Below are 13,063 nucleotides of genomic sequence, written 5' to 3'. Positions count from 1 at the left end.
TAAATGTGCTACTAGTAACTGACTCCTCTGTCCACTGACCCACATTTGTCAGTTTCTAGCCTGAACCCTGATGTGCCTTTAAATTATTGTTAGAAAAATACAGCATTTTCATTTGTAAAGAATATTTATTTACTACTTTGAAATGCTTTATGAATCTCAGCAGTGACCATGTAAGATGTGGGACAGCACTGAAGCACACTGGGAGTTTAACTTCTTGGGTACCAAATAAATTATGTTTAAAAATTTAGATCAGATCATGCTGAGAAGGGAACCCTTAGAAGTCAGTGGACTGGTTAAACAAAGCTCAAAAACCAGTCGAATGATTACTCAGCTACCCAGCCCTACATTAATGTATTTATCTAATTAATTATTGAGCTACACTCTGTAGATTTCTTGGAACACACTTTTAAAAACGTAATGCTGGCCTTAGATGGCAATAATATAATCATAATATTTAGGACTCAAAGTGCTGCACAAACACCAATTCATCCTCAGTGTCCCTGAGTGGTAGGTACAGAAGGCACCACATGCAGAGAATTTGGGTAAACAGAATAATTAACATAAAATAAACAAAGACTTTGGGCCAAACCCTGCTCATTCCACTCATGCGTGTCGTATAATTTAGATCAGTGGGAATACTCACATGACTAAGGCAAGCTAAGACTTGGCCCCTTAAGATGTTTTGAAGAGGAGATTTCTTGGTTCTGAATAACTGAGTCGATACAGGAATTGGGAAAGAGAACAATAACTTAAACCAACAAAACTGATAATTAAGGGGAAGTTACTTAGAATGCCTCTGTAGTCCAGATCATGGCAGATAAACAACCGCCATGCCACATTTGGCCCTCTGACTGGCAGCCTCCACGCTAATGTCAAAAGCTGAATGGGCTCTGAAGTCTTGAACATCTGCCCAATGTGCAGTGGCAGTCAAAAAGGCTAACAATGTTTGGAACCATTAAGAAACTGATAGATAATAAGACAGAAAATATCAACATGCCACTATATAAATCCTTGGTACACCCTTGAATACTGCACAAAGTTCTGGTTGCCCCATCTCAAAAAACATATATTAGAATTGGAAAAGGTGCAGAGAAGGGCAACAAAAATGATGAGGGGTGTGGAACAGCTTCCATCTGAGGAGAGATTAAAAGGACTGGGACTATGCAGCTTGGAAAAAAGACAATTGCGGAGGGAAATGATAGACATCCATAAAATCATGAATGGTTTGGAGAAAGTGAGTATGGAAGTGTTATTTAGCCCTTCACATAACACAAGAACCAGGGGTCACCCAATGAAATTAATAGGCAGCAGGTTTAAAATAACCATAGGGAAGTACTTTTTCACATAACGCACAGTCAACCTGTGGAACTCGTCACTAGGGGGTGTTGGAAAGACTAAAAGTATAACTGGCTTCAAAAAAGAATGAGATAAATTCATGGAGGACAGATCCATCAATGGCTATTAGCCAAGATGGTCAGGGACGTAATCCCATGCTCCAGGTGGCCCTAAATCTCTGATTGCCAGAAGCTGGGACTGGACGACAGGGGATGGAACCCTTGATAATTGCCCTGTTCTGTTCTTTCCTTCTGAAGCATCTGGCCACTGTTAGAAGACAGGATATTGGGCTAGATGGACCATTGGTCTGACCCAGTGTGGTCATTCTTATGTTCCTATGTTAACTATCATTTCACTCCTAGATTTGGTCCCTCCAGGTCACAGGGGGAGGCACATACATGAGGCAGTGAGTAGAACCTTGAACGGTTGCTGCATATGCTCTATCTGTTTGGCTACGGTGATGATTTTACTATATGTCAGTCTGTCACCTTTCACAAAGACACTATGTTCACACAATTTTTTTAAGATGCATATGAACATTAATGTGCTGTGTTATGAACATGTTGGTAAATTTCCGTAGCGATGATCCTTTTTAAAAGGAAGCCCTTATTTTAGTAACTTAAGGTCCAATCCTCCAACTCCTACTCTCACAAGGCTGTGTACAGATTCCCTACGTGAGTGAAAATTGCAGGATTCCACCCTAGGTTAATCTGAGAAGGAGGAGGAGCAGGGATCTGGTTATTTTACCAGTTGCTAGCAATATTGTTTTATAATTTTTTGTAAATGTGCCCTGATACAATTATGGAGAAATTTCTAAAATAAATAATAGTGTGAAGGTGTAAATCTAATAGTGTCACAAGGCACAGCAATGCAGTTTTGAATCTCAGTGCATTAAATAGGCATGACTTACTTATTGGGGTGATTGCGCTTGCCAAGAAAATGGTGAGAAACCAAGTGGCCAAAGATTAAGGAGAACATCTTGACTTTGTAACACTGGCTCATGCAAAGACAGAGGGTGTTGGTGACACTAGTTGACAGCTGCAGTTTCACCATGGCACATGGATATAACTGTGCAGTGGGTGCTTAAGAAAAGAGAATGATTAGGGAAGAAGGGTGAAGATATGAAATCGGATTTAACTATAGGTACAAGAAACTAATCCATGATGATTACAGTACACACAAAAAACGGTTAAGATGACGATGCTGGGATGCAGGTGTGCTACAGAGGCCCGAACTGCAAATGAAGGTGAGTAACCCTGCAATAACTCACGGGTGTGCTTAGAGATAGCCTTGATTAGTACATTTTATAAGTTGAAATAAGAACACAAGAATGGTCCTACTTGGTCAGACCAAAAGTCCATTCAGCCCAGTATCCTGTCTACTGACAGTGGCCAATGCCTGGTGCCCAGAGGGAGTGAACCTAACAGCTAATGATCAAGTGATCCATCTCCTGCCATCCATCTCCACCCTCTGACCAGGGCCGGCTCTAGGATTTTTGCCGCCCCGCTTTTTTTTCCATGCCCCCCACCCCAACTCCGCCCCTTCCCAACCCTTTCCCCAAATCCCCGGCCCTGCCTTCTCCCCCGGGTGTGCTGCATTCCTCCCCCCTTCCCCCCCAGCTCATCTCCACTCCACCTGCTCCTCTGAACTCGCCGTCCGCTTCTCCCCCCTCCCTCTCAGGCAAGGTAGAGGCAGCGTGTTCAGGGGAGCAAGCGGAGCGGAGGTGTGGGGGGGAGCGCAGGAAGTTATGGGGGCGGGGGGTAGAGGAACTGCTCCCTGCCCCAGCTCACCTCTGCTCCACCACTGCCACCGCTCGGCTTCTCCCTCCCTCCCAGCCAGGCTTGCCGCACCAAACAGCTGTTTCGCGCTCAGCAAGCCTGGGAGGGAAGGGGGAGAAGCGGAGCAGGCGGAGGTGGAGTGGAGGCGAGCTGGGGCAGCGGGGGCACATTTCTAGGGGCGGCATGGCCGGAGCCCTGGTGCCTAGAGCCGGCCCTGCCTCTGACAAATGGAGGCTAGGGATACCATTCCTTACACATCCTGGCTAATAGCCATTAATTGACTTAACCTCCATGAATTTATCCAGTTCTCTTATCAACCCTGTTATAGCCCTAGCCTTCACAAGTTGTTGTTGCTGAAAAAGCATTGGACTATGATTTATTTTTCCTTTCCCTCCCACCACACATATTTATAGCTAATGTCTTTCCTTAACTTAGTTTCCTTGACTTCTGCAGGGTGTACTATAACTTTAACTTGATGCAATATGGCTTTTCTTTCTTGTCCTCCTCTTCCTCCCTATCCTTTATGCCCCTGAAAACAAAATTACTTCCTGGAGTGACTTTCCATGTTTCCATAGTCTGTAACGAATCAGACTGTTTAGGAGTATCTGATAGCAATATTATTGAGGCTTTTTGGAAAAAATAAATCTGAATGCCATGTTGGGGAAAGGTTCCAGCCTATTAGATACCTACATACCAGGTGGAGCCCCTGCTGAAAGATTCTGGATTGATGGCCCTGGAAATAGAAGTACTCTGTGTATCCATAGGTTTCAGAGTAACAGCCGTGTTAGTCTGTATTCACAAAAAGAAAAGGAGTACTTGTGGCACCTTAGAGACTAACCAATTATTTGAGCATAAGCTTTCATGAGCTACAGCTCACTTCATCGGATGCATACTGTGGAAAGTGTAGAAGATCTTTTTATACATACAAAGCATGAAAAAATACCTCCCCCCACCCCACTCTCCTGCTGGTAATAGCTTATCTAAAGTGATCACTCTCCTTACAATGTGTATGATAATCAAGTTGGGCCATTTCCAGCACAAATCCAGGTTTTCTCACCCCCTCCCACCCCCTCACAAACCCACTCTCCTGCTGGTAATAGTAATGGTAATTGGTTAGTCTCTAAGATGCCACAAGTACTCCTTTTCTTTCTGTGTATCCATAGAATTGCCATAGCAAGGGCAGCAGCAGGGCTAGCTTTACCCAAACTATCTCACTTTGACTTGGAAGGAATGGAAGTTCAGTCTCCCTGGCCTACTTAATCCATTATTTCTCCACTGTGACTGCAGGACTAATGGTGATGGGATCTGCATTGTCATCTCTCATGATTTTATCAGAAGTTTTGTGATATTTTTTACTTGTTTATAAAGCCTCAGCTCATGTACTTAAGTTATTGCCTGAGTATCCTAGCTTTCATTTTTTGTTTAAAGGCAGTTTCTAGCCTTTGTGGCTATGGATAAAAGCTGGAAAATGTGACACCGCCCCAGAATGCTACAACAGAAGGCAAATAAAAATAACCTAAGATCTGTTGCTTTTAAAATGTCATGCTTTTTAAGCCAATCTGATGATCGTGGGGAGGTTGACTCATGATTCTGGAACTCTTAGAGGGTTAGCAAACCGCTGGTGTTTTTTGTGGTGGGGAAGCCTGAGTTCTGGGACCCCGACAGACCTGCCTGTTCATGGAGGCCAGCATATTTAGGCATTTTAAAAGTAGCTCTCTCAAGGTTAGTAGGCCACAGCTGCACAGGGCTCTTGTGTGGCAACTCTGACCTTTTGGATTCTTTCCATCCTTGTTTTCCAAGCTGCTGCTTGCTGACACTGAAGTAACTTTTTAAAAAATTGCATCTGGCTTTTCTATGATACTCAATGGAGGCAAACTAGTATGTGTCTTGGGTCACATTCATTCCTGGTGTAGTCAAGTCTGGAGCTTCCTTTCTTGAAAGTTCCCCTTTAAGTGGTTTACAAGTAAGCACATGCTTTGGTACCCATATCATGGGACAAAATGTGATTTCTATGCAGTGCATTTCTCCGTCTCTCTCAAATTACATCTCAGATCACAAATAGCTTTGGACTGTAAACATTACACGTTCAGCCAATGTAAGACCAGTTTTTGGAAGGTGCTATATAACCTCAACTCCCAGGATCAGCCTTAGAGCTTTGACTGAAGGAATGTTGGCCAGGATACCAAGATTATCATCCATTCTTTTTAAAGAGTGCTATAGGATCTTTAATTGCCACCTGCAGAGATATCAGAGACACAGACAGAGAAAACCCTTTTAAAATGTCTTATGCAAAAGCTTGCTCCTTTACCAGTTCAGGACTCCCATCGCCACGCTCCTCTGCACTAACAGTACCGGACATAAACTCAGGCCTTGGAGCTAGATTTGAGCAAAGTGTTTTCTTGGCTCCTCCAAGAAATCATATCAGCTGAGCGGTAGTGACACAGGTAACTCTAAGCCCAGTTCTGTAGTTCTTAAATTGACTTCAGTGTAAGCTTTGTCTCTATAATAATGTTGTGTGGGTTACAAATGCATATCAGTTATGATATATGATACATATATGACAGGATTATCCCAATTTATATTTTTTGTAAACATACAATTTATCCAGCAGATTGGTTGTTTATGCCTGTTTTGATGTAAAGCATGTGCATTAATTGTGAAAAGTGCTTTTACCCAATACACGGTAGCTACTGCTTAACTGAGCATGACCTTAACTCTCAAATAAATACATAATTCTTTAACACCTTTTTTAATAAAGGGGGAAAATATTGACTCATTTTATTACAGAAAAATCATAGTGATCTGTTAACATCTGTCCTTATAAAAATACTTCTAAAATTTTAGTTGGAGGGAGGGAAGGAATGTAGTGCAAACTTGTCCCAGGCAAATTCCACTTATAACAAAAGGAACTGTCATTCGATAACATAGCTGAAGGATCCAGTGAGTTAACAGCCTTCAGATTTTCAGGTTATAAAATGAAGTTGGTTTTGAGATACAAGCAAAAAAATAAAACTACTTTTTTCTTTCACTCCCACTATATAATCACCAAGTTGATTTTTAAAGAAAAAAAATGAATTGCTGGAAGGCTGGAAGTTTTTAGATTATGTTTAAAACCCTGAATTTTTATGGCTAAACTATACACCCCATGGAATTGGGGTGGGCGAGATTATAAAAGGAACTCAAGCCCTAACTACAGTGACACAACCTGAACTGTATTGGTGCGAATGGCACCACTGTATGTTGTAGTAAAATGAGGAAATTAAGCAGGAGAGGCTGCCCCCAAGGGGAGAGAGCAAAAAACACAGACAGTCAAACTGCTTGCAAACTGCTCAATGCTGCTGACTCAAGAGAGGCTTGGCATTGACTGAGGTAGACCTTGCGTCTCCCCTTCATCCTGTAACAAGAAGCAATCACAGCCCCACAGTACTGCAGGGAGGAACACGAATAGGTCAGCATTTTTTTCCAGCCCTTAGCTGAGGATTGGGAATCGAGGAGTTGGTTGATCCTTGAGGCTATTCTGCTAGTGCCATCAAGAGGACAAAAGCTGTAATTCAAGTGGCTGCCAGGGGGAAAAACAAATCAGTTACTCTTTCATACCTACAAAACTGAGGTCTGCTCAGGGCTGAGCTTATGATGTGCAGGGCCCCAAAGTTCCAGAAAGGCTGCGGAAGAGAAATCAGGCTACAAGCCCCAGTGCTGAAGTTTGCGTGGGAATTTGCTGGTGAGTGGTTTCCTTTAGCTTTGGATCCACTGCCAAAGGGGTGACAGAGCCGGCCTATGAATTGCTGAACTCATACAGGCTGCGGGAGCCCCTCAAGAGCAGGGTCCCAGAGCTGCTGTTTGCTTATGTTTATGACAAGCCCTCCATTTACTTATACTGCTTTGATGATATTAAATATAAATTCCATTTAAATTAGATGCAAAACAGGAGGAGGAATGGAGCAGGCACTCACTGAAATCACTTTTTTTTTAAAAAGGCCCAACAGTAATACAAACAGTGTCTACGAAAATGCTGAAAGACTTGGAATGCCCCCCAAAAGTCAGGCTTTGGTGATTTCTGTGAAGAAGCAGAACCTTACCAACATGAATATGACTGAAGAAAAAGGTGACAGAAAAAGGCTAGTCTGAAATGTCTCATTCAAAAGAAGAGACCTACAAGAAAGTTTACAAGGTGCTCAGATCCAACAGTGATGAGTGTTTATAAATATACACAAACATATGTTTAGCAAGAGATTTGTTCTTCAGCAGTAACATGAGAAGAATTTAAAACAGCACCAAGTCTCTCTGAATACTCAATGGATGAAGTCTGGTTACCAAACTCTTTCTGAGTATGGTACTAAAAGGAAAGCCTAAAAGCCAGAGATTAGAAAAATGTCACACACACCATTTTTAATAATTTCAAATTGAAGTGAATTTAGTAACCAGGGAAGCAAGAGCCTAACTGTACAGTCATCCTCTCAGAGGATGCTAAGCATCCCTGTTTAGTGTTGCTAGGTGTTGATAAACAGCTACCAAATCCAGTGGCTGCATCTTAGCAGTGTGTGATCTCTGTCACTCCCTGAGCTAACTCCCAGGGGTGTTGTACCTCAGTGCTGAGGTGCAGTCAGCACCCATTGTTATTCTAGTCCTGACCTTGAGAGCATGCCAGCCATGCTCAACATTGTGGTAACTTATGTGGATATGCAAGTAAGATGTAATCAGCAATTCATTTTTCACCTGTAACTAGGGAAAAGCTGAGCTTGGGGAGTGCTCTGCTCTGAAATTTTGATTTGGGCCCATTTCCACTTGTGATGTAGGCTGTGCCCTTCTCCATCCTATTGTTTTTAAATGAGAAGTAACAGTTCTCAACCCCTTCTCTCCATAAGCACATTCTTACCTTAAAGCCTCAGATTAAGACGTTTCTACACTGTTTGATATTTACTGCGGGATTCCCATTTCCACTGTCCCACAAGCCCTGAACAGCTGCAAACTTGCCAAGTTCTCATTTTCTAACACCTCCCACTCCCAATTGATTATTCCCCCCCTGAAATCCTTTTCCTGCTATCATTGGCAAAGTTAAATTGTTTTTTAAATGAACGATCTCTCTCTTCTTACAGTTGCTCTAAAGAGATACCTGAGGCACAGTGAAGGATCTGACCATTGAGACAAGCTTTGTGGATGTCGTTCTGGCTTATTTATATATTAAGATACTGCGGTGGGGAGAGAAAGGGGACGACCTAAAGCACAAATTATGTATGTACACGAGTACTGAAATGCAGCCAGTCTAGGATGGAAGATAAATAACAGACACACAACACAAGGCACAAAAGTAGAGGGAAATAATACTTTGCCCAAGGACACTGGGGCAAACCTTGCCACAAAAAGTACCCTAGGATCTTTAGTGTCCACACAGAACCTCCATTTCTAAGGTCTAGTCTGAAAGGCACTCACAGTAAACTGCATGAAGCTCAATTTATCCACCTCAGAAAGACATAAGCTGAGCTGATATGGCCAAGAAGTCTGGAGGTCTCAGCCGTGGTTTTAACCCTAGTACTCTGGCTAAAATGTCAGCTTAGGCCTTATACCTGGCTAAGCTAAATCCATCCTCTAAATTTACAACTGGATGCAGGACTCTTCTTCACCTCTTGCCCTCCATTATTGTTTAGTGTTGCTAGGTGCTGATAAACAGCTACCACATCCAGCACCTGCATTTCAGGAGTTTATGATCTCTGTCTGTCCCTTAACTACCTACCATGGGTGTTGAGGCTCAGTTAGTTAATATTTATAAAATGCTTTGAGATCCTGAGATGAAAGGTATTATAGAAAGGCAAACTATTATTGCATTACTATTTTTGGACCAATAAGCCCTGTTCCTGCTTATTAATGAAAAGATACTAATCTCCTTGAGTGAGAAAGCGAAAGAGAATTAACATTTTCTGTCACTACTATATAGATATGTGGATTTCTTTTCTTTTAGTCTCCCCCTTACCCAATATTTCATTCTGAAAACTTTTAGCAGTTTTGGTGGCCATGGGATCAGTATAGGCTCCCTCTACCCCTGCACATACAACTATTCCCTCCTTCTCTTGGTTACTGTATGATCTCTAACCCATTTTCTCTGTAGCTTATAGTACGGATGGCAGATGTTTGTTTCACTAGTACCCTTGTAATTGTTTTTGTTATAGTGTAAATTCTGTTTATTGTTGAAAAATTAACAGATCTAAAATTGTTTACTCCAATGGAAAGCTTGTTTCAAAATACCAACATTTATTAGTAAGTAATTGTATTTTAACGAGTATGTTCACAACTCCTCTCTGCCTGGAGAGTTTATTTTCAGAGATCGCTTGCATCTCAGCATTAGTAAGAGCAGGACACCATTGCATGATATAAATGTATTAAATGCTGCTCTCTAGCGTTTAAAACTGCACCAGCAAGCACTGCTCCTCTATTCAATACTTACAAACCTGCTGTCACTGCTCAGCAACTTTACTATGTCAAGGAGATCAAGGTCACTGGTCTTTATCACAGTCATATAGTAAATTTACCCTGCTACTACATAATCTGGCATTTCTATTTACCCCTTCTTGGGGGGAGAGGGAGGTACTTTGGTTGTGGTGTAATCTGGATCATTTTCTGCTGAGTGGGGAGACTCCTTAGTGGGACTGGGAAACCATGGAGCCTCCCCTCCAGGAATGAGAGTTCAGGAACTAGCTCTCTGTTCCCCTGGGAGAGGTGTGTGGCTCAGAGGCTTTTTCTTATCCTTGGGGGACATGGATGGAGTGTCTTCCAAGGAGGTGGGCACCCAAGTACCTCACCTTGAAAACAAGTTGATTCTACACCATGCTCTCCCCCGGAAGTGTGAAATCTACTTGTGGAGGGATTGCTCACTTAGGGTGGAGGATGGAGTGATGAGGGTCCTGGAGGGCTCTAAGATAGGGGAGGGTTGTATCTGGGGGCTCCTATGGAGGGTTACCCCTCTCCTTGGCTATGAGTGGGGTCTTCACTGTGCAGTGTGGGGGACGGTGGGTATTTGGGGCAGGGGATCCCCCAGGCTGGGTGGGGTCTATGGGGGGGTCTCTGCTGAGGGGGGCCCCCTCACCTTGGCTATGAGCGGGTTCTGCACCATGCTGTCTCGGGCCACCCCCAGCCGCTCGTTCTCGCTGCCCGGCTGCACTTCGGCCAGGGTCCTGGGCCGCCGCGGCGGGGGGCAGATCTGGCTGGCGCTGCGGCGCCGGGGGCGTTCCTTGGGGCCGCTGGGGGCCGCCGCCATGGCCGGGGGTCCCGCTCCGGCGCTCGGGAACAGGGTGCCGCTGGCTCCCGGCCCCCTAGACCGCACCACGCGGCGGGGGGTGGGGGAGGTTCGGGAGTGGGAAAGCGGAGACACCCCCCCACCTGGGGCAGAGGCACCCTGCGCTCGCAGGGAGAGACGAGAGGCAGAGACCCCGGCCCTGAGACCCACCACACCGGGGCTACAGCTCTGGGGGGGGGGCCCAATAGGGACCGCTGTGAGGAGACGCCCCCCCGCTTAGTGATGGAGCGGCCCGTTGCCAGGACAACGAAGGACGCTAACAGGCTCTATAGAGTAAGGAAGAGTTTGGGCGTGGGGAAAATTACTAAGGGGCGGGGGGGTCCCAGGCACTAACCCCGCCTCCATCCTTAACCCCTGCAGCTGCCCTGCTGGGGAACTGGCCCTTTGACAGGCCTTTTGCTGTTCCAAAGCAGCAGCAGATGGAGGAGGAAACCCGGGCCCAACCTACATAAGAATGTCCCTACTGGGTCAGACCAAAGGTCCATCTAGCCCAGTGTCCTGTCTTCCAACAGTGGCCAGTCCCAGGTGCCCCAGGGGAATGAACAGAACAGGTCATTATCTAGTGATCCATCCCTGTCGCCCATTCCCAGCTTCTGGCAAACAGAGGCTAGGGACCCCATCCCCGCCCATCCTGGCTAATAGCCATTGCTGGATCTAGCCTCCATGAACTTATTTAGTTCTTTTTTCAAGCCTGTTATGGTCTTGGCCTTCACAACATCCTCTGGCAAGGAGTTCCACAGGACTGCGCGTTGTGTGAAGAAATACTTCCTTTTATTTGTTTTAAACCTGTTGCCTATTAATTTCATTTGGTGACCCCCAGTTCTTGTGTTGTGAGAAGTAGTAAACAACAGGACCTTATGTACTCTCTCTGCACCAGTCATGATTTTATAGACCTCAATCATATCTCCCCTTAGTTGTCTCTTTTCCAAGATGAAAAGTCCCAGTCTTATTAATCTCTCCTCATACAGAAGCCGTTCCATACCTCTAATAATTTTTGTTGCCCTTTTCTGAACCTTTTCCAACTCCAATAGATCTTTTTTGAGATGCGGTGACCATATCTGCCCACACTATTCAAGATGTGGGCGTACTATGGATTTATATAGAGGCAACACGATATTTTCTGTCCTATTATCTATCCCTTTCTTAATTATTCCCAACATTCTGTTCATTTTTCTGAATGCCACTGCACATTGAGTGGATGTTTTCAGAGAACTATCCACAACGACTCCAAGATCATTTTCTTGAGTGGTAACAGCTAATTTAGAGCCCATCATTTTATATGTACAGCTGGGATTATGTTTTCCAATGTGCATTACTTTGCATTTATCAACATTAAATTTCATCTGCCATTTTGTTGCCCAGTCACCCAATTTTGTGAGATCCTTTTGTAGCTCTTCACAGTCTGCCTGGGTCTTAACTATCTTTAGTAATTTTGTATCATCTGCAAATTTTGCCATCTCACTGTTTACCCTTTTTCCAGATCATTTACGAATATGTTGAATAGGACTGGTCCCAGAACAGACGCCTGGGGGACATCACTATTTATCTCTCCGTTCTGAAAACTGACAATTTGCTTCCCCCAAAACCATGGAAAGATTAAATGGCTGCCTTAGCTCAACATTACAAGGGACACCACCTCCCAGAAACCTAGTCAGTTACGGGGGAAACATATCAGGTAGTACCTGGAACCTGTAATATAGCTGATTCCCTCCACCCCCAGCCAACTCTGGTATTTTTATAATCCTCTTTTTTCGGTCCTTTCTATTCCATGTGAATGCCTCAACAAATGACAGGGGAACTGATTATATCCCAACCTGACAATACAAAGTGCTAACAGAAAGACAAGGTGGGTGACGGTGAGGTAACATCTTTTATTGGACCAACTTCTGTTGGTGAGAGAGACAAGCTTTTCAGCAAGCTTGTCTCTCTCCAACAGAAGTTGGTCCAGTAAAAGATATTTGCCTGGCAAATGGGAAGCTGTCAAAGTAGACTCATCAGGGTTTGCTGGAATTCTGTCTGCTGTTAGCTTGCAGCAAGACTGTCAGAGAGGGAGGGACAAGAGGAGAGCCATTTGATGTCTGAGTTGAAGTTGTAACTAGTAAAAGAAGCACACATGGATGATTCTATTGAGGAACTGCTCACATTACCACTCTCCTTGAACTGGACTCATACTATGATCTATTGTTAATATCTGGTTAAATATTGTTGAGTGGAAAAACATGGTTCACACCAATTTAGCAAGCTTAATCAATTTCAAAACTTTATTAAGAGAATTTTAGGACAATATACTACTACCTTCAAGCATAAAATATAAGTGCATAAGTAAAACGAGAAAGGATAATGATCAGTTACCAGTCCTGGGGAGCAGGTAGGCGGTTTCTTTCATCACCACGTCCTTACTGGGTCAGTCGTGTGTGTCCTGCATTGCTCTGATTGTTTTCAATAGTTCACATAATTTTATACCCTTATATAACCTGTACATTTGCACGATGCCCATATCTAATCATTAATTTTCCTTGTCCATATTTGATCTCTCATGCTATATGCATGCTGCATTTTTATATCAAAACATCCTAATTGGTTCCTTCATATCAATCATGCACAGATCACGCACAGTAATACATGTCATCTCTTCCATTCATCTGTTTCCTGTTTTTCTCAA

General features: G+C 43.8%; 2 protein-coding genes across 4 annotated transcripts in view; both read right to left on the bottom strand.

The window, feature by feature from the left end:
- Positions 1 to 13,063, bottom strand: part of GFI1B (growth factor independent 1B transcriptional repressor) — a 528,613-nt gene that overhangs the window by 420,168 nt on the left and 95,382 nt on the right. The window lies entirely within an intron of this gene.
- The window catches only part of CFAP77 (cilia and flagella associated protein 77), a 105,847-nt gene that overhangs the window by 91,251 nt on the left and 1,533 nt on the right, over positions 1 to 13,063 (bottom strand). The window contains exon 1 of one of the 3 annotated variants that reach the window (XM_073313869.1): positions 10,192 to 10,404. The exons of 1 other annotated variant lie outside the window; for it this stretch is intronic. In XM_073313869.1, coding sequence (XP_073169970.1) covers positions 10,192 to 10,362 — 171 coding nt within the window. In that variant the 5' untranslated portion in view covers positions 10,363 to 10,404. Of the gene's footprint in view, positions 1 to 10,191; positions 10,405 to 13,063 lie in introns of those variants that run through there. One more of the 3 variants, XM_073313868.1, reaches the window with a different exon arrangement.

Source organism: Lepidochelys kempii, chromosome 16 (assembly GCF_965140285.1).
Source record: "Lepidochelys kempii isolate rLepKem1 chromosome 16, rLepKem1.hap1, whole genome shotgun sequence".
Taxonomy (NCBI): Eukaryota; Metazoa; Chordata; order Testudines; family Cheloniidae; genus Lepidochelys; species Lepidochelys kempii.
This window is presented reverse-complemented; position numbering and strand designations above follow the sequence as displayed.